Here is a 21,907-nt window from a genome sequence, read left to right as displayed (position 1 = left end):
AAACCGACGATCGTTTTAGAGGCTATGGCTTCGCAAGATCTTTGGATATGGCACGTGTTTTTTGGACCTCCTTGTACTTTAAATGATATCAATATTCTTGATCGCTCTCCTGTTTTTGTTGACATCTTACAAGGACGAGCACCAAAATACAAGTATGTAGTCAACAGAAACGAGTATACTTTGGGTTACTATCTGACAGATGGAATTTATCCAAAATAGGCTACATTTGTCCAATCGATCCCACTTCCACAAGGTGATAAACCTTCTTTATTTGCAACCCAGCAAGAAGCTTGCCGTAAAGATGTAGAGCGTGCTTTTGGAATTTTGCAAGCTCCATTTGCAATTGTCAAAAATCCGGCTCTTATTTGGGATAAGGAAAGAATATGAAGTATTATGCGGGATATGAAGTATTTGGGATAAGGAAAGAATATGAAGTATTATGAATATGAATATGAAGAATACGAACATATTTGGAGTAAATTTTCTTGCAATCAAGTTTAAATTTATTGTACTTTATGTTATAATTTCTATCTTATGATTTCTATATTATGAATGTTATCAAATTCTAAATTTGCAATAATTATAAGATTTTCTTATATTACAAATTATAAATTTATTTAATTTTAAAAAGAAAGAATTCTTAGATACCCAACTTAAGATCCTACCAATAAACACATCTCAAAACTAAAAACAAAATTAAAACTCTTAAACTTTACTTTTTCAAATTTAATACTAAATTAATGCTAACATACCTAACTAACATACTCCCCATAAAGTTGCTCTTATACTACGTGAAAATATGATAACTCTATATTTTTACATTCTTAAGCATATATTTTGTGCATAGTTTGCATGTTTTGAGTTTATTTCCTATGAGTTTTAGTCTATTTTTCTTCATATTGCACATTTAGGAGTTTTAGCATAGGCATTTGCATATTTCTTGCATTTTAGAGTTAAAGTAGGTACACTCGGACTTTTCTGAGCATTCGAAGACATGGACCCGACGAAGGTGGACAGGACCGAGTAATCGGATCCAGTGAGAGAAGCTGGACTCGACCGAGCTTGAAGAGGACCTGATGAGGACATAGGACCGAGTATAGACGAGTGCTCGCCGAACGACCATGACCCGGCAACGAGTGACCTGATACCGACAATCCTTACGGTCATAGCTAAACCAATGACCTGATCACGTACAAGGAAATTAAGAGAGACGCTCAATGAAGGAGTTGAGGCACTGATCAATGAAACTGGCCAAATGGGTATTCTGTCGACCGACCCTCGACCCCCGGACGTGAGTAGGAGCCTCAACAAGTTCCTTCGAGCAAATGATGGAGAACATAACAAACAAGGTGAGTTTCATCGACCAAGTCCATATTTTAAGACTAATGAACGAGCCTGTTTCGCAAAAAACCCCCCTAGAAACACATGTCGGTCGAGCACCCCCACCCGGCACCGACGACACGAACGCACGAACGGTCGACCCAGACGACCTACCACCAAATGGCACGGGCATCGAAATTCATCGACAAAGTGATAATTTTAAAAGCTTCTATCGAGAGCGTTTTGAGAAACACCCCGCAGAACATGAAGACTCACGACAAGTACCGTCCATGGCCGCCAGAAAGCTTGTACGGAGTGAAACCGTGAACAAAGTCGACCCAAACAACTCGGGCTTCGATATTCACTCGACAAGTGATGCTTCTGGAGGTAACCATCGGAACAAAGGTGCCCATGAACGGGACGGATAGGGAGATGGTCCAAGGGAGCCCTATTCTCTCCGTATCGACAAAAGCAAGACCCGCTACACAAAGAATGGAGGTTTGACCATATAGGCTCGTACAAAGGTGAGGATAGCCAAGAAAACAAGAGCTAAGGTGAAGAAGACGTCGAAGAACTGGAGATAACTATGTGGCCTCTCATTTATTCGAATAAGGTAAGTTCGGTCTTTATTATTTCCATTTTCTCTTGATTGTTTTGCAGGACCTATCGACCGAACTTCTTTTTATTTCTTTGATTCTAAGTCTTAGAGAGTCGAATCCAAGCCTCCAACCTGTGGAGAGGGTTCACTTGTGCGAATGACACAAGTTTCCATTTTTGTTTTTTTTCTTTACTTTATTTTGTAACCGTTAGTTTCATGAGATTGAATCTCAACCCTTGAAGGTCATGGCTGAAGGACTATTAATAAAGTCCCACTCGCAGCCTTGTAGTCACGTTTTTACCCTAGATCAATAAAGCTGAACTTTCTTCTCGTGCGCCGTTTGCAAGTTGAGAGCCTTACACGAGTGTTCTTGAGTGGTTTCCCCTTGAATCGTTCCATGTGAGTTTGTTACTTGGTTGTGCGAGTCCCTACTGTCTTAAGGTTACCTGGTTATTGATAGTTTCTCCTTTGTTCGTGGTTCCATCGAGAGAGAGCGAAGGCCAACTGGATAAACCCTAGTCCGTTCATTCGTTTCGTCGTTCGGAGCGTGTATCAGTACCCGAACGAATCGAGGATGCACCCGATCGAGCTTTCCTCAAACCAACTTTGTAATTTGTCTTTTTGCGTTTTAGAGCTTCCACAACGTATTATAAAAAGAGGCATTGGGTCATTAAGAGAAAAAAATTGAGTTTCATTTCGTTTATGTTGTTTTGGATTATTTGTGTTCTATTTAAGGTGTGTTCATGTTTGATTATGAGCAAGAAAAGGTGTTAATGGGCTTAAAGAGGAGAAAAGGAAGAGAAAATGAGCCAAATGGGCCTTAAAGCGCAAAACCGAAAGCCCACTTGGTCGAGTCAATGACGCAACGGTCGAGTCAACGTCACCCGATCAGGTTCAATCTCAGCCGTCCGATCGAGTCAAAGGTAGCAACGGTCGGGTCAATGGTCAACCCGATTTGAAATTCAAAATTCAAACTACACCCGACCAAAAAACGCTCCTCTCTTCAGTTTTTGTCCCCTCTCACTCTCTATTTAAACTCCAAACTCGACTAAACTCCCTCACACTCTCATTTTGCCAAAATATCACTTCTCTCTCTAGATTTCTCTTTTCCTTCTCTCTAGTTCATTGCTCTTCATAATTTCTGGGTTTGTTCTTGCTTTTGTTCTTGCTATTCTTATTTTTCTAGGTTGCTAACCTACTCAAGTTGAGCTTTGAGTTCTTGATTCTCAGACAATTAAGATGCCTTCAAGAGAAATTCAACCAAGGAGAAGAAGCCTTTCAAGATCAAAGGGGAGGCCCATCACAACCAAACCGCTGAAGAAATTGCAAGAAATTTCATGGATGTCAAAATATTTTTCTCTTCCTTTTTTTTGTTTTTTTTGGATAAAAATAAATAGATAAAATATAAAATCAGAAAAGAAGGTGAAAGATAAAAGATGAATGAAAGAAAATGAAGAGGTGAGTAGATGATGGAGTGATAGAATGATAGACCAAGCTTTTAGAGTGTTGCTCTGATACCAAATGATAAAATCCTCCGGGGGACACGATACTCTAAGATGGTGAAAAGATATTCTTTAAGTTCAACGGACGGTGAAGCCATGAAGAACAAGGTTGGTGGAGTGAATGGTCGCACAAGAGCTGCGGAAGACTCTTGATTTACCGAACTTGAATCCCTTAGATATGACACACTAAGACGAATTCAAGGGTGACAATGAGAATCACTCTCGACAAGACCCCCTGGATATGACACACCAAGACGGATCATGCATTGATCAATAGATATTACACACCATTAACCAAACCAATGGATATTACACACCATTGACGAAAAATGATAAACACTTTCAAAAGGTTCCAAAAATATCAAAAAGGCTTAATCTTATTATTCATGAGATAACCTCATTATATAGAAGGCAAATACATCAAAAATGTCCATAATAATAGCTCAACATGCAGAGCATCTAGGGAGATGAAATTCAAACTTTAAAGTGTATGTAAGAGAGAGAGAAATCGAAAGAATTAAATGCTATTTTGCTATGGACGAAAATTGATCATTCTTCAGTCTTTTTGGGCTGAATCCACTTAGTTGGGCTTCTCTCATGGAACAGGATTGTAGAACAACTTTGTTTATAGCTTAATTCAATACCTTTAATTATAAATATATGTCTTAACATAAGAAAACCAATTCGATTTAGTATCTCAAATAACAATAAAAAAAAACTAATTATTGAGAAAGTCATTTTATAAATCTGGATCATCTAATGAAAGGTTTGTGAACTCCAATATTCCAGCCTCAGCTTAAATATCACCTTCATGTCCACCAACATCCCACTGTTTTGTCTTTTCATCTTGATAATCTTGGGTGTTTCTTGATAGAAGCCGCAAATTGTTGTGAATGTAAACCAAGTCTTCAGCCCGACTTGTAGTCAATTTGTTTCTTTTAAGAGAATGGATAAATGAGTATGTACTCCAATTACGCTCAGCACAAGAAGAAGAACTAGGTTGTCCAAGAAGCTTGAACGCCAAAGTCTGGAGATAAGGAGTATGAGCACCAAAATTAGCCCACCAAAGTTTAGGTTCCATAGTAGATATCTCCAAAATGCATGTTAAATCCTCAAAAGGACCACTCTTCGTCGAGAATAATGCATACTCAATCATAACTTTAGTATGATCTTCAGTACTAGGAAACAATCTTCGGCAGCATTTCATCCTCTCAGTTGAGATTTCTCCATCCTTATGAGGACTAATTCTCGTGGAATCTTCAGTTAGCCAAGCTTCACTATAAAATGTACAACATAAAAAAATTGTGTTGTATATAAATAAATATTTTAAAATCTACAACATAAAAAAAATTATTTTAAAATCATACCTTGGGTTTAACGAGTGAGCTAAGCAATGTAGAGGAGTGTTATTCTTCGCCCAACGAGCCACTAAGATTTCGTAAACCACATCATAGAAGACACTAAAATCAGACATTTCACGTTCTTCTTTCTTGTATATCTCAAACTTCACCCTCTCAATCATGGAATCCCACATCTCATACACCAAATGAAGGCATGGTTTATCAGTGTCACAAAATCTGATCATGTCATATATAGGTCTTGTGAAATCAATAATATAAGACACTTTGTCCCACGAATTATCATTCAAAAGCTTACTCTTAACGAAATTAGCTTTCTCAACGTCATCATCTCGATAAGTAGACCACTCCTCGCTTATAACCATGGCTGGGAGGCCGGTTTTGATAAGCTTCAGTCTTTTAAGCATCACAATAATGGAAGTAAAACGAGTATCAGCCACCGAAAGTAACTTAAGAGGAGAGAACTTACTAAAGATTTCTAGTCTCATGTTGTGGTTCATGATATAATTTTTGATTGCAAGAGCATCCCCATGAACAAGTGTTATCCAATTGCACGCCTCATATCTCTCAAGATTTGATTCCACATTCGTTGCTGCACATATATTCTTCAATGCAAGATTCAATGTGTGTACCACACAAGGCGTCCAATAAATGTGAGGATAAGAACATTCAATAATCTCTCCAGCCGCCTTACAATTTGCTGCATTGTCAATGATGATTTGCACAACTTTTTGATGACCCACTTCATTAATAACTTCTTTCATTAAATTAGAAATGAAGAACTTATCGTCCACTTCGCCAAAACAATCCACAGCCGTGAGAAATAGAGGAGCACTTCCAGAAATACCAATGAAATTAATCAAAGGTTTTCTTATAGGATCACTCCAACCATCAGACACAATTTTTACCCCTTTTTCTTTCCATCTTGACTTAAGCGGTACCAATAATCCCTCAACATGGTTTCTCTCTTTCTGTAACAACTTCGTCCTCAAATTATTATAACCCGGAGGCACATATCCATCAATTTTGTTGGCAGCAGCAAACTGATAAGACCTATGATAGCGAGGGTTCCTTGCCAAATTAAAAGCCAAACCTCCAGTGTAAAACATTCTGGCAATTTCTTCATCCAGTTGGTCCCTGACTACAACACCAAATGCTTTTTCAAAGGGTGAAAAACTAGATTTTCTTTTCTTGAAAGCATAATTCGTTTCACAAGGCAAAGACACGTCTTTTGGTCCAGACTCATTTTTCTTGTCCTCTAACGCGTCTTGCAATGCTTTCATATCTCGTCTTTCAATCATCGTCACTTTCTTACAAACAGCGATTCACACCAAAACAAATCAGATCATAGTCGATACTCACACCAAAAACATATATGATACTCACACCAATACGATACTCACCCCAAAAAAAAACATAGACAATACTCACACCAAAAAAAAGGAGATCATAGACGATACATACTTACAGTGTTTCCGTGTTGGTAAGACGTAAGAGATGGTGTTGTGTTGGTGTCTTGGTGAGAGTTTAGACTTTAGACTTTGGAGAAGGATATGAGTCGCTTATATTATGAAAAAACCCTAGATATCTCCTAAAATTCCTTTTTTGTTTGTGTTTTTATTGAAAAATAAATTAATTTGCCATTTATTTAACATGTGACGCTTAAATATTAGAGAAACGTCTCCGAAACTTCTCAGAATTCAACACGTCCCATTTCCTGTTTTATGTTGCCGACTCCGTTGCTGTAGAGACGGCAGTGAAACGTCTCACCGGCGTCCCTTTGACGATCCCGTCCCCGTGCCGTTTCCGGGACGTGATACGGCATCTAATAGCAGTCCCCGTGCTCCTTAGACCGGACTCGATCGGGCCAGAAAAGAGAAGAAGGATACCCAAGCTCCAGCTCAGACCCGATCACCCGATCGGGTCAGTCGATCGGGTCAGTCGATCGGGACAGGACAATCTGATTTCCAGAGAAGAAATTACGAAGGGGAAGAGGCCAGCAGAGGAGGATGCTGATGAACCTATGGAAGAAATTGAGCCTAGGAGGGTTGTTGCACCAAGGAAGAGCAAGAAGCTCACTCCTTCCAAGGAACTCTATGCCATCTTAAGATCTTGCCGAAGTGCTTCAAATTCTGTCTTCATTATTTTCTCCATCCATGTTGAGAATTTCTTAAGCAACCGTTTGTTGTTGCGATTGGGGATTGTTTCTTCTTCCTTGGTGTCAACAATTTTTCCTGAAACAAATCAACACACAAGTCACCAGTAACAAGTTCTTTTTGAAATAAAAAAGATTGGACACAACAAACACAAAATAACCCTTCAAATGACACCAAACTTTCCTGAAACCCTATTTACGACAGTACCAATTGATTGGGACAAATAAATTATCAAACAATGCTGAAAATTTCCGGAAATAATTTTTTTCTAAAACTAGACTCGTCCTAGATGCATTTGCAATTTATTTCCCAATTTTTTAACAAGCCAATAATTTATGAAAATTAAAAAAATATGACTAGGCGACAGAAAAGATGAACAGACAATGATGAACAAACATGAAATGGTTAGAGTACTCAACTTCAGAGCGTGCTCTGATACCAGATGATGAGAATCTCCATAGTATTCGACACTCTTAATTTGAGCAAGGATAGATTTGGCTGGAAAGCCGTAAAGCGGAATAGAAGTTGAATGGTCAATGGATATCACAAGGAGCTTGCAGAATAGCTTCACGATACTAAACCTAGAACCTTTGGATATACGCACCAAAAAAAGCTAAGGGTTTTGCTGGATATACACACCAACAAGATGATCGATGGATATACACACCAACGAAAAGATCTCCTTAGAGAAATAAAAGGTTTTGATAATAAGAAGGGTTAAGGTCTCAAAGAGATTACAAGGGGTTTATAGAGAAGAAGGAAGTCTTGGAACACACTCCCATGACTACCTTGGAAATAACAAAATATTATAGTTAGAGTTTGAATAGAAATGAACATTGAACTACTTATTTTCGTCACTTCTCTTGGCCAGCAAAATTAGACACTATGTTTGGGCTCTTCTTAGGTTTGAAATAAGCGTAAACAAGCTGGGTTTGGTATATATTCTCTTGGGCCAATTTCTGAATGTTCGACCATGGTTTGGATCAATAAATGGGTGATTTGAATGTGAATCATTTGCCTCATTAAAAACCTTGTCAAGAAAACCCATTGGGACAAAACTTGACAACGGAAAAAGAGTACAAATGAGACACATGCCCATTTGGTGATCATGTATCAAAACCAATGAGGTTAAGATAACATCTTTCTCATACTCTTTCTCCACTATAAGTTCATTCTCTGGTCCAAACGGCTCCTTAGCTTCGAGCTGCTCTTCTGCTTCAAGCTCCTCCTCGGCTACAAGCTCTTTATGAAGTTCCAAATCCGTTGTTCTAGGCATGATGATCATATCATCCTCTCCTTCTTGAAAAGGATTTGACCTCAAATCCAATTCATCTACAATGAAAAGAACTAAGTCAGTAATTTTTAAACAGTAACTCACATTATACTTACCTCGCAGCTCAAGTTCATAAGCTTTATTGTTGATTTGGCTTGCTATGTTGAAATGACCATAGATCCTTAGGATTAGATTGGACTCCCCTTCAGTTGGAAATCTTTTCTTCCTCCAATGTACCCACACTTGTTCTCAAACCTCATATATCATCCTGAAACAAGCATAAGGTTTCTTAGACCAACATTATCGGTCGGTTTTAAGGAGTATTTAAGGGTATTAAGCTTTTAAATATAAAAAAAAATTCATTATTATTCCTTAGATGCGTATGCTGGAGAAGATTAATTTGGTGGGTGATAAGTCTGTATTTCATCACTTTTTGAGCATGTATTCATCATCTTTTCAGCATCATTCACTTGTTGATACGCATCATATAGATCACTTTTTGCATGTTTTGCATACTTAGGTAGGTTTTGTGCATATCATGCATGTCTTGCATACATTCTGCGTATTTGGAGTATTTTAGGTACTTAGGAGACATGCAGAGCGAAGCAGAGGAACAAGCGTTACTCGACATGCATATGATCGAGTGGGACGATCGAGTGAGAAGCAGAGATACGTTGTAGAATACATGGTCGAGTATGTAATGATTAACTGTCACTCGATGGGCATACTCGATACGCTCACTCGAGATACATGGTCGAGTATGTAATGATGCAGAGAAGAAATTATGTGTTACTCGACGCGCTCACTCGACCGACAGGGTCACTATAACTTTTAAAGCGCTTTTTACTGGGTCGTTTTATGTTTTAAGTTTTGCCCAAACATTGGTATAAATAGGTCTCTTTTGGCATTGTCCAGGGGATCGAGTTTTTACCCTTAGGTTTTTGTTGTTAGCCACCAAACAATCCAGAAAATTGTAATTGATATTTCTTTGAAGTTATTAAGATTTTTCACTTAGTTCTTTGATCATTGTTGTTTATCTTCCCGTCGTCTCTATTATTATGCATGTTTTGAAGGATTCTGGGTTTATGATGTTTAACATGATTTCTGTGTCTGAGTAGTGTTAGGATTCTTGAGGATGGGATAGATTAGGTGGAGATTGGATTAACAAGTATTTGATGTTCATTGTCTAGGGATTAGTATGTTTGTCGTTTGTTAAACACTCTAAGTAGATTAGCATACTCGACCTACATCAATAACCTCATCCTTAGGATCTTCTATCCATTTGTGCTTTCTGTTTTATACACTTACTATTTACTTTTTCTGTTCTGTCTTCTTGCTAGTATCGATAATCATTACGTTTTAATTTATGCATAATAGTGTATGTTTTGCAGCCTTACATTTATCGCATGTTTAACATGTTCGCTTAGGATCATTGGAAACCAAAATCATTTATACTTTGCTTGACTTAATCATTTCTGATATATCTTGATTGCTAGCATCACACTTGACTGGACTGATACCTATTGTGCTACAATGACATGATAGTACTCTAGGGTAATTAGTAGTAAAAACCTAGTATCAATTTGGAGCAGCTGCCATTTGGGTGTTTGTTTGTTACATTTGAGATTTCAGACTTGTTGAGATCAAGTTGTTACTCAACATTCACTACAGTTACTTACTCTGTTCTTTTTGCTTGCCTATTGATTCAGGTACAACTCTTGCTCAACTGCTCCTACTTGACTGACACACTCAACCGTCTCAAGATCTAAGTTGATTGAGTTGTATGCACACACTCAACTATCTCGCGATCTAAGTTGATTTGAGTTGTATTCACACATGGTCGCAAGGTACATAGAACTTGTTCTAGCCCTCCGACTTTATTGATCGCTTGGTACCTACACCACCACAAGTGGAGATGGAAAAGCCTCAACAACCACTTCCACCACGGGCACCTACACGGATTGGAGCTGGTGATGCTCCACGCAACCATACCCATCGTCAGGGTATAGTGCCTCCAGCAGTGCAGAACAACAACTTCGAGAGCAAGAGTGGTCTGATCTCCGTAGTCCAGCAAAATAAATTTCATGGTCTGCCTATGGAAGACCCCTTGGATCACCTCGATGAGTTTGATCGTCTATGCAGTCTCACCAAGATTTATGGAGTCAGTGAGGACGGTTTCAAGCTACGTTTCCTTCCATTCTCTCTGGGTGACAAAGCTCATCAATGGGAAAAAAAACTATTCCTCCAGGATCTATTACCTCCTGGGATCAATGCAAGCAGTCATTTCTTGCCAAGTTTTTCTCGAACTCTAGAACTACACGTCTGCGCAACGAGATCTCTGGGTTCACTCAAAAGAGTGGTGAAACGCTCTGTGAAGCCTGGGAGCGCTTCAAAAGTTATCAGTCTCAGTGTCCCCACCATGTCTTCACCATGGAGTCTCTCCTCCGCACTCTTTACCGGAGAGTTCTCCCAAAGATCCGGATGTTACTTGACACTGCCAGCAATGGCAACTTTCTGAACAAGGACGTTGACGATGGTTGGGAGCTTGTTGAGAACCTATCCCAATCTGATGGCAACTACAATGAAGACTATGACAGAACCATCAAGGCAAACACATATCTTGATGAGAAATACAAAAAGGAGATGAAAGTTGTGAATAATAAGCTGGATAAACTCTTAATGAGCCAGCAAAGGAACATCCATTTCTTCTATGAAGAAGACCCTTTCCAGATTCTGGATGGGGAGGAAGAACAATCTGAGGAGATAAGCTTTATACATAACCAAGGTGGATACAACAAGGGATATAACCCCTATAAGCAGAATCCCAATCTGTCTTATAGGAGCACCAATGTTGCAAATCCCCAGGATCAGGTTTATATACCTCCAAAACAGCAGCAGCAGGGGCAAAACAAACCATTTGTGCCCTACAACGAAGGTTATGTGTTCAATAGCAAGGTTACCAACCTCCAGCATGACCACCACTAGGATTCCAACCTCAACACGCTCCGCCTCCTCAGGCACCAAACCATGACATGAAAACATGCTTTAGCAACTCCTCCATGGACAAGCAAGTGGCTCCAAGGACAATGTTAAGACGTTTGCTGAGCTGACTCAGAGGTTGGACTGCTTATACAATGATATGAATATGAAGATTGAGACTCTGAATTCCAAGATCAAGTATATGGAGGGCAAAACTGCTTCTACTTCTGCCCCAAAGCCTGGCCAACTCCCAGGAAAAGCTGTTCAGAATCCTAAGGAGTTTGCTCATGACATCACGCTGAGGAGCGGTAAAAATTTGCCTCCCAGACAAGGGCATGTTGATGTCAATAAGGACATTGAAGACTTGGAAGGGGAGGATGCATGTTAGAATGAAGATCCGTTTGTTCATTTAAAAGAATCAGAAGCCGTACCTGAAGAAGCTCCTCAACCTGCTGAGAAACATGCTGAAACACCTGCAGCCTCCAAGGATAAGTCTGTGAGATACGTTCCCCCACCATACAAACCACCTCTACCATTTCCATGACGATTCAAAAAGCAACAAGCTGAGAAGTATAAGGCTTTATTTGAAAACAAGTGAAAGAGATTGAGTTGAGAATGCCATTGCTGGATGCATTCGCACTTGTCCCTCCTTAGGAGAAGTTCCTCAAAGATTTGGTTATGGAGAGAGCAAAAAAAGTCCAAGGCATGGTGATATTGAGTCATGAATGCAGTACCATTATCCAGAAGAAGATCGCTCCCATGAAGCTTAAGGATCCTGGATCATTCACTCTACCTTGCTCACTAGGACCTCTATCTTTCAGTAGGTGACTATGTGATCTTGGAGCTTCAGTGAGTCTAATGCCATTGTCTATGGCTAAGCGTTTAGAATTCACAAGATACTAGGCATGCAACATATCTATCATTCTAACTTATAGATAAGTGAGGCTCCTGCATGGACTCTTGGAAGACTTGCCGATAAAAAATGATGTTGTTGAACTCCCTACATATTTCGTTGTATTGGAAATGGATGAAGAGCCTAAGGATCCCTTGATTCTTGGAAGGCCATTCCTAACTACTGCAAGAGCTATCATTGATGTTAAGAAGGGAAAGATTGATCTATGCTTGGGAGAAGACTTCAAGATGACATATGACATCAAGGAGTCCATGAAGAAACCAACGATCAATGGCAAGGTGTTCTAGATAGAGGAGATGGATTAGTTAGCTGATGAACTTTTAGAAGAACTTACTGTAGAGGATCATCTCAAGACAGCCTTGACAAAGAATGGATCAGATGGGTTCCTTCATGCTAAGACTAAAGTCTACGAAACATTGCTGGATACCTACAAGGCAACTGATGATTCATAACGTTTTGAAGAATTGGATGAGTCTTTCAAGGAGGTATGCGCAGTAGAGGAGGAAGTCAATGGCAACCTGATCACTCACCCAGCTGATGATCCTATCAATGCGGCGGATGATGACTGGTCAGAGTTAAAAGCTCCCAAAGTTGAGCTCAAACCGCTACCCTTAGGACTGAGGTACGTATTCCTTGGATCCAGCTCTACTTATCCTGTCATTGTGAATGCTAGCTTAAATAATGAGGAATTATAGTTGCTAGTAACTGAGCTTAGAAAATATAGAAGGGCCATAGGTTATTCTTTAGATGATATCAAGGGGATCTCACCTAGTCTCTGCATACATAGGATCAATCTGGAAAATAAATCATACATTAGTATTGAACCTCAAAGGAGACTGAATCCTAATCTTAAGGAAGTTGTGAATAAAGAAATTCTTAAACTGTTGAATGTTTGGGTTATTTATCCTATCTCTGATAGTACTTGGATATCCCAAGTTCACTGTGTACCTAAGAAGGGTGGAATTACAGTGTTTAAAAATGAAAAATATGAATTGATCCTCACTAGCACTATCACTGGTCATAGGATGTGCATTGATTACAGAAAATTGAATGATGCATCAAGGAAAGACCACTTCCCTTTTCCTTTCATTGATCAAATGTTGGAAAGATTAGCCAATCATCCCTACTACTGTTACCTTGATGGGTATAGTGGATTCTTCCAAATCCCTATCCACCCAAATGCTCAGGAAAATACCACTTTCACTTGTCTCTATGGCACATTTGCCTACAGACGCATGCCTTTTGGTTTGTGTAATGCGCCTGCAACATTTCAGAGGTGTATGAACTCTATATTCTCGGATTTGATAGAGGAGATGGTGGAGGTATTCACGAATGACTTTTCCGTGTATGGTTCTTCTTCTCCTCATGTTTGTTGAATCTCTGCATGGTATTAGCCAGATGTGAGGAGACAAGCCTAGTTTTCAACTGGGAGAAGTGCCACTTCATGGTGAACGAAGGGATAGTGTTGGGACACAAGGTATCAGAGAAGGGGATTGAGGTTGATAAGGCAAAGATTGAGGTCATGGTACAGCTGCAACCTCCCAAGACAGTCAAATATATAAGGAGTTTTCTTGGGCATGCTAGGTTCTACGGAAGATTCATTAAGGACTTCTCAAAAATTGCAAGACCCCTCACAAGATTGTTGTGCAAGGAGGTCGAGTTTGTAGTTGATGAGAGCTGTCTAGAAGCTTTTAACAAGATCAAAGAGGCTTTAGTCTCAGCACCAATAGTCCAAGCTCCAGATTGGGACCATCCTTTTGAGATAATGTGTGATGTTTCTGATTATGTTGTAGGGGCTGTGTTAGGGCAGCGAATAGAGAAGAAGCTGCATGTCATCTACTATACGAGCAGAACTCTTGATGAGACACAAGGGAGGTACGCAACAACAGAGAAAGAGCTCTTGGATGTAGTCTTTGCATTTGAGAAGTTTAGAAGTTACTTGGTGGGATCAAAGGTAGTAGCCTACACAGACCATGCTGCACTTAGACATGTATACTCGAAGAAGGACACCAAGCCTAGACTGCTTAGATGGATACTTCTACTCCAGGAATTTGATATGGAGATTGTTGATAATAAAGGCATAGAGAATGGTGTTGTAGATCACCTTTCAAAATTGAGGATAGAAGATCCAATCCCTATTGATGATTCCATGCCTAAAGAACATCTTATGGTCTTTGAGATATGCAAGAAAATGCATCAAACAGGAATGGCTATGAAAGAGCTTCTCTTAATGTCTAGCAGTCAATTCAGAGAGTATGCCTTGGTACGCGGATGTTGTTAACTACAAGGTTTGTGGAGAGATTTCTACAGACATGGATCCTTATAGGAAAAAGAAGGTTTTCAGAGATGTCAACCATTACTTCTAGGATGAACCTTACTTGTACAAGAGGGGATCAGATGGGCTGTTTAGGAGATGCATAGCAGAAGGGGAAGTGCAGGGAGTGCTTGAGCACTGGCATGGATCCGCATATGGAGGACATTTAGCCACATTCAAAACAGTTCAGAAGATTTTACAAGCATGCCTTTGGTGGCCAACTTTTTCCAAGGATACAAACAGTTCATCACCAAGTGTGACGCCTGCCAGAGGATGGGTAACATCAACATAAGGAATGAGATGCCTCATAACTCGATTTTAGAAGTCAAAAATTTTGATGTTTGGGGAATTGATTTCATGGGACCGTTCAACCCTCCATCAAATGGCAATTTCTACATTCTTGTTGCATGTGACTATGTCTGAAAATGGGTTGAAGTCATTGCAAGTCCCACCAATGATCACAAGGTTGTTTTGAAACTGTTCAAGAGCATCATCTTTCCCAGATATGGAGTGCCGAGAGCAGTGATCAGTGATGGTGGTACACTTTCATCATCAAGGTTTTTGAAAGGATGTTGAAGAAATATGGTGTAAAGCATAAGGTGTCTACAGCCTACCATCCCTAGACTTATGGACAAGTTGAGGTCTCTAACAAGCAGATAAAAGGAATCTTGTCAAGAGTTGTTGGGGTTTCAAAGAAAGATTTGTCTAACAAGTTGGATGTAACTCTATGGGCGTACAGGACAGCTTTTAATATACCAATAGGAAGGACACCTTTTTAGTTGTTGTATGGTAAAGCATGTCATCTCCCTGTGGAAATTAAGTATAAGGCACTTTGGACTATCAAGCTTCTGAACATGGATATTGATGCAGCCCAGACAAAGAGAGTTCTTGACATCCATGAGCTTGAAGAAATCAGATTTGATGCTTTCGAAAGTTTGAAGATCTAAAAGGAGAGAACCAAGGCATTCCATGACAAGAAGATTGTTGTTAAGGAGTTTAAGGCTGGTGATCAAGTCTTGCTGTTCAATTCCAGACTTAAGTTGTTTCCTGGAAAGCTCAAGTCTAGATGGTCTGGACCGATTGAAATCAAGAATGTATTGCCATTTGGTGCAATCACTCTTCTGGACAAGGACGGCATCAAGTTCACTGTGAACGGTCAACGTGTCAAGCGTTACCTAACTGATCAAGAGACACCAGAGGGGTCCTCCATACCTCTCTATGAGCCTCCAAAAGCTTTAAAGGCATAAAAGTCAAGTTTAGTGACTTTAGAAAATATAGAAGGCCGGTCATAGGTTATTCTTTAGTTGATATCAAGGGGATCTCACCTAGTCTCTACATATATAGGATCAATCTGGAAAATAAATCATGCACTAGTATTAAACCGCAAAGGAGACTGAATCCTAATCTTAAGGAAGTGTGAAAAAAGAAATTCTTAAACTGTTGAATGTTGAGGTTATCTATCATATCTCTGATAGTAGTTGGATATCCCCAGTTCACTGTGTACCTAAGAAGGGTGGAATTAAAGTGATAAAAAATGAAAAAGATGAATTGATCCTCACTAACACTATCACTGGTAATAGGATGTGCATTGATAGAAAACTGAATGATGCATTAAGGAAAGACCACTTCCCACATCCTTTCATTGATCAAATGTTGGAAAGATTAGCCAATTATCCCTACTACTGTTTTCTTGATGGGTATAGTGAATTCTTCCAAATCCCTATCCACCCAAATGCTCAGGAAAATACCACTTTCACGTGTCCCTATGGCATTTGCCTACAGACGCATGCCTTTTGGTTTGTGTAATGCGCCTGCAATATGCCAGAGGTGTATGGACTCTATATTTTCTGATTTGATAGAGGAGATGGTGGAGGTATTCACGGATGACTTTTCCGTGTATGGCTCCTCTTTCTCCTCATGTTTGTTGAATCTCTGCATGGTATTAGCAAGATGTGAGGAGACAAGCCTAGTGTTCAACTGGGAGAAGTGCCACTTCATGGTGAACGAATGGATAGTGTTGGGACACAAGGTATCAGAGAAAGGGATTGAGGTTGATAAGGCAAAGATTGAGGTCATGGTACAGCTGCAACCTCCCAAGACAGTCAAATATATAAGGAGTTTTCTTGGGCATGCTAGGTTCTACGGAAGATTCATTAAGGATTTCTCAAAAATTGCAAGACCCGTCACAAGATTATTGTGCAAGGAGGTCGAGTTTGTAGTTGATGAGAGCTGTCTGGAAGCTTTTAACAAGATCAAAGAGGCTTTTGTCTCAGCACCAATAGTCCAAGCTCCAGATTGGGACCATCCTTTTGAGATAATGTATGATGCTTCTGATTATGTAGTAGGGGCTGTGTTAGGACAACGAATAGAGAAGAAGCTGCATGTCATCTACTATGCGAGCAGAACTCTTGATGAGACACAAGGGAGGTACGCAACAACAGAGAAAGAGCTCTTGGCTGTAGTCTTTGCATTTTAGAAGTTTAGAAGTTACTTGGTGGGATCAAAGGTAGTGGTCTACACAGACCATGCTCCACTTAGACATGTATACTCGAAGAAGGACACCAAGTCGAGACTGCTGAGATGGATACTTCTACTCCAGGAATTTGATATGGAGACTGTTGATAATAAGGGCATAGAGATTGGTGTTGCAGATCACCTTTCCAAATTGACGATAGAATATCCAATCCCTATTGATGATTCCATGCCTAAAGAACATCTTATGGTCTTTGAGATATGCAAGAAGATGCATCAAACAAGAATGGCTATGAAAGAGCTTCCCTCAATGTCTAGCAGTCAATTCAGAGAGTATGCTTTGGTACGCGGATGTTGTTAACTACAAGGTCTATGGAGAGATTTTCTACAAACATGGATCCTTATAGGAAAAAGAAGGTTTTCAGAGATGTCAACCATTACTTCTATGATGAACTTTACTTGTACAAGAGGGGATCAGATGGGATGTTTAGGAGATGCATAGCAGAAGGGGAAGTGCAGGGAGTGCTTGAGCACTGTCATGGATCCGCATATAGAGGATATTTCGTCACATTAAAAACAGTTCAGAAGATTTTACAAGCATGCCTTTGGTGGCCAACTTTTTTCAAGGATACAAACAGTTTCATAACCAAATGTGACGCCTGCCAGAGGATGGGTAACATCAACAGAAGGAATGAGATGCCTCATAACCCAATTTTAGAATTCAAAATTTTTGATGTTTGGGCAATTGATTTCATGGGACCGTTCAACCCTCCATCAAATGGCAATGTCTACATTGTTATTGCTTAGGATTTTTCTTGTGTTTTTGATTTTTGCTTTTGGTTTTATGTTGGTCAGGATCACACATTGATGGAGTTTGGACATGAATACCAAAACAGTTAAAAGGAGAGTGTGATGGCGGATGTGGAATCAATGATGATTGATAAAGAGAAAAATGTGGAGTGGGAAACAAAAGCCGTTTAGGGTTGTTAATTCAAGGAGAAAAATGTGGAGTGGGAAACAAAAGCCGTTTAGGGATGCAACTTCAAGGAAAAAAAAAAACATTACTCGATCCCCTCATCCCCAACACCCTTTTTACTCATTGATTTTCTTATCCTCTCAATTCTTTTCCCTTCTTTCATTCACACCCACACAATCTCTATTCTCATCATCCTCCTTACCCACTTTTTTTCACTCTCATCAACCACACAAACATTCGAACTTTTAAATTTCACTCTCATCCTCTCCACTCGATTTTACTCACTCGATTCTCTCATGCTCGCTGTCCCTCCACTCGACCGTCATCACCTCTCTCACTCGGCGTAGCTCACTCGACCGCGGATATCTCCACTCAACCTGTCGAGACTTAACCGACGGACACTTGACAAGAGCAACTCGACCGGCGACTCTCTACATAACCTCTCACTCGACCGTTGCCGTCAGCTTCTCACTCGAAGAAGCAGCTCGGCCTCGTCTTTATCCAACTCGATTCACTCGACGGTAAAGCTGTCACTCGTTTCACTCAACCAACGTTACCGCCGCCTCACTCAACCGTCGGCTCCTCACCATCGTCTCTCTCGATTCTAGTCGACCAGTTTTCAGCTCACTCGACCAACATCCTCTTCAGTCGATCGACGGATTGCTCACTTGCGAAGTACTCACTCGATCGACGTCATTCAACTCGCGTGTCTTCACTTGACCGAGCACAAATTAACTCGACCACCTCTTCTTCATTCGACCATCATCGACCATGACTCGACCGACGAGGCTCTCTATCACGAACCACCACTTTACTCGATCAGCGAGCTGCTCAATCAACATCATCCACACTCTTGTCACTCGATTGATAGTACACTTGCTTCACTCGACCGGATTCACCAAATCTCACTCGACCGCATAATGTGACCGTGACAAACTCGCTAAGTGGTACTTACCTTTGAATTTCTCTTTTCAACTTTGACATTTTATCTTGATATTTGGCACACTAACAAGCTAACTTTTAGCTTTGAAGTACAACTGTTTCAGTATCACAATGTCAAGAGATTTGTTGCATGAAATGCGTGAGAAGTATGGATGTAAGTCAACAGAGCATGCATCTCCTCAGTCTATGTCCAATGTCTATATGGAGAAGAAAAAAGCTGCATATCAGAAAGCGTCTGGTGTTGGTCCGTCTCAGGCAAGAAGCAAAGACAATAATTCTTTGGGTAAGAAACCAATGGAGCCCCGGGAGTGTACTACAAACTGTTTCATCAGCATGATTTTCAGGGCATGAGGTATCCTTGCCAGCATACAATGGATGAGCTGGCTATCTCTGATGATGTCGAGTATATGTTCGAGCACAGTCATCTCCGCACACTCATGATTAGTGCGCGCAACGCATACAAGGAGGAGACCATACAATTCCTCTATACGCTTGGTATACACCTTTATGAGAATTATCCGGACACTAAATCAGATGGCGGATTGGGATACATCACTTTCACTATCCATGATCATGAGTACTTCCTGACCATCAGAGAGCTGGAAGGTTTGTTTGGATTCCCTAATGGAACAGGGACTGGGCAGAATATTGATAGGGATGAGTTGTTGGCTCTTTGGGAAACAATTGGGAATGAGAAGAAGTTTGCTTCATCTAGGACCAAGAGCAACCACATCAGAAGTCCAGTTATCCGCTACTTCCATCAATCAATTGCAAAGATGTTCTTCGCGAGGGAGACAACAGGACACTGATCAACGGGGAGCTGGAGATGATTGATCTCGCACTCAAGGATCTCTTGTTAACTGCAGCAGACGAGACACTACTGCAAGGTGATACAACTGATACATCACCCTCATTAACTTTGTTGCACCAGCTACTCAGTTATAGAACTTGGGTAGTGAAGCTGAGCAGTTGCAGAACTCAGCAGACGGGACACTACTGCGAAGGAAGAAACATTGAGTTTGTACCTCCTGCAGAGGCTCTCTACACAACAGATGGTGAGGAAGCGATGGAGATATCTGAGAAAGAGGATGATCAGATGGAAGAGGATTCAGATGAGTACAGGCCAGAGAGGTATCACTTCAAGGACGACACAGCGCCTAGACAAGGCAAGAGCTTGGTAGAGGTTCACAAGCGCATCAGTACACTGTAGAAATGGAACATGCTACAAGACAAGGCCATAAGATCTATGAAGTCGAAGATGAAGAGCTTGATGAGTAAGTTCACCTGCGCCTCCACCACCACAACATTTGTAGATACTATTCCGCAGGATGCCAAACCAGTTCAACGCCGTTTGTCCACGAGTGATGTCCCAGCACGCTACAGAACTCCTTCTCCATCACGTCATTCAGCCTATGAGTATAGAGAGCATAACGTTTCTTCCTCTCCTCCGAGACAGTCTTCCCATGAGCTCAAGGATAGCAAGAAGAAGGAGAAAAGGAAAAAGAAGAAGGCAGTAAGACGGAAGGTAAAAGCTAGTTCATCAAACTTGCAAGACGAGCATCACGTTGAGGATTTGACCATGGATCAAACTGAGGATCACATTGAGGACCTGACTGTCGATCCAAGTGCGCATCATTTCAAAGACCTTACTGAGGATCCGGTCGAGTAGAACGTTGAGCAACCAGCAGAGGCTCCTCCTACGCAGCCTGCACCAGCTGCTTATACAAGCGAGTCAATGACCATTCCAAACCTTCATCTATATATACCATTGCATTTTCATACTTTTGTTTATTTGATTCTCAAACTAGCTCTCAAATTTTTATTACACAAGAGACTATGTAATTTGAGTTTGGGGGAGGGTTTGGGATGAAATTTGATGTTGTCTTCTCTTTTTTTATTTCGAATTTTTAGCATATAATCTGCATTCATATATGTGCATTGAAAACCCCTACATATTTGAAAAAATTTCAGAAATTTTTTTTAAAAAACAGAGTGCTCATGTAGCCTGCATTTGCATATTAAGATTGAGTCTAGATTGTTTCATGTAGGACTGTTGCATTAGCATAGGAGGCGATGATGATTTACACCTTGTTAGCTTGCTATGATTCACTAGGTGAGATCAATGCCCTGGTTTTTAGCTCTTTGATGCATGATGATTGAACTTGAAGTAAGTCTGAAACAAACTTGGGATTCATGAAGAGCATTCTTGAACTTGGTTGAAACATGTTGTGATATGATTTCATTCCTTACCTTATAAGAACTTAATCTTGACTTGCAAATATCTGGCTGTGTTTTGCTTGCTTACATGATCACCATATACATATTTGGATCATCTTCCTCCTTTCACCACTCTTGTTGATTCAAGTAGCTGATCTTTCTTTTGATCAGTTTGCCATACCCACAGCCTATCCTTTTCTTTCAAGCTAGTTGATAATTTTTGAGTGGTCTTTTACCAGATTATGCTTGGGGAGAACGTGTTAGATATAAGCCGACATGATTAAAGTCTTCAGTAGTTCTGTTTTTCACTTTCAAATCAGATAGGACTAGGTCGGGATTCTTACTTGGGTTTGGGATTGGAATGATTGTGGAAAGAAAGAAGAGAAACAGAAAATAAAAAGGTTGTGTCCTTAGGAGGAGAATGTTTTTCAAGAAGTTTATACTCTAGTGATTGATTTTTGTGGGGATAGCATGTTATGCAGAGAATGGTTCTGGGATGAAAAGGAAGAGAAAAAGTTTTGATGTCTTATGTCTCAAGAAGGATATTGAACCATAGTAAGAAAAAAAAACCCTCTCCACTAGTATTGGTAAGAAACTTCTCCTAAGGCAAGAAAAAGGAAAAAAATGGGAATGATGTTTAAGGGTAGAACATAGGGATCATTCGGGTTTAGATGATTATGAGTAAGCACTTGGGAACCATTGGGTAGTCAAGGTTTTATTCCTGTATGCATTTGTTGGTCCTCACCTTTAGCATTCTACCTAGAGCTCAATCCATTCATTGAGAGATCCTTGTCATGAAATTGTTTAAACCCTCTTGATTCTCAAAACCTTTTTCTGCCTAGCCAAGTGAGTCTTCAAGCTTTGCACAACCAGATTAATATTCTTGA

General features: G+C 40.2%; 2 protein-coding genes and 1 non-coding gene across 3 annotated transcripts; 1 reads left to right on the top strand and 2 right to left on the bottom strand.

Annotated features, from left to right (window-relative positions):
- Window positions 1–4,155: 4,155 nt before the first annotated feature.
- Window positions 4,156–5,302, bottom strand: LOC17897563. The gene is made up of 2 exons (XM_006305302.2): window positions 4,788–5,302; window positions 4,156–4,697 (listed from the first exon to the last, which is right to left on the bottom strand). Exons 1-2 carry the CDS (start codon window positions 5,276–5,278, stop codon window positions 4,217–4,219), a joined length of 972 nt encoding a protein of 323 aa, XP_006305364.1. The 5' UTR covers window positions 5,279–5,302; the 3' UTR covers window positions 4,156–4,216.
- A 4,820-nt stretch (window positions 5,303–10,122) lies between these two features.
- Window positions 10,123–11,574, top strand: LOC111832385. The gene is made up of 3 exons (XM_023788692.1): window positions 10,123–10,381; window positions 10,456–11,162; window positions 11,257–11,574. The coding sequence occupies exons 1-3, from the start codon at window positions 10,123–10,125 to the stop codon at window positions 11,572–11,574; spliced, it is 1,284 nt and encodes a 427-aa protein (XP_023644460.1).
- On the bottom strand, window positions 10,526–10,633 carry LOC111828804. Its single transcript, XR_002832564.1, has one exon. It is a non-coding gene; the product is annotated as a small nucleolar RNA R71 (small nucleolar RNA).
- Window positions 11,575–21,907: the final 10,333 nt, after the last annotated feature.

This window comes from Capsella rubella, unplaced genomic scaffold (assembly GCF_000375325.1).
Source record: "Capsella rubella cultivar Monte Gargano unplaced genomic scaffold, Caprub1_0 scaffold_1, whole genome shotgun sequence".
Taxonomy (NCBI): Eukaryota; Viridiplantae; Streptophyta; class Magnoliopsida; order Brassicales; family Brassicaceae; genus Capsella; species Capsella rubella.
The sequence above is the reverse complement of the archived record's forward strand: the minus strand, read 5'-3'. Positions and strand labels throughout refer to the sequence as shown.

What these genes read in the sequence shown, in the direction of transcription:
- LOC111832385 (XM_023788692.1), top strand. Translation starts at nt 10,123, where the DNA reads ATGGAAAAGCCTCAACAACCACTTCCACCACGGGCACCTACACGGATT. An exon ending in TTATGGAGTCAGTGAGGACG is followed by an intron (nt 10,382 to 10,455) that starts GTTTCAAGCTAC and finishes CTATTCCTCCAG; the next exon opens with GATCTATTACCTCCTGGGAT. An exon ending in GTTATGTGTTCAATAGCAAG is followed by an intron (nt 11,163 to 11,256) that starts GTTACCAACCTC and finishes AACATGCTTTAG; the next exon opens with CAACTCCTCCATGGACAAGC.
- LOC17897563 (XM_006305302.2), bottom strand. Translation starts at nt 5,278, where the DNA reads ATGAACCACAACATGAGACTAGAAATCTTTAGTAAGTTCTCTCCTCTT. An exon ending in GCTCACTCGTTAAACCCAAG is followed by an intron (nt 4,698 to 4,787) that starts GTATGATTTTAA and finishes TACATTTTATAG; the next exon opens with TGAAGCTTGGCTAACTGAAG.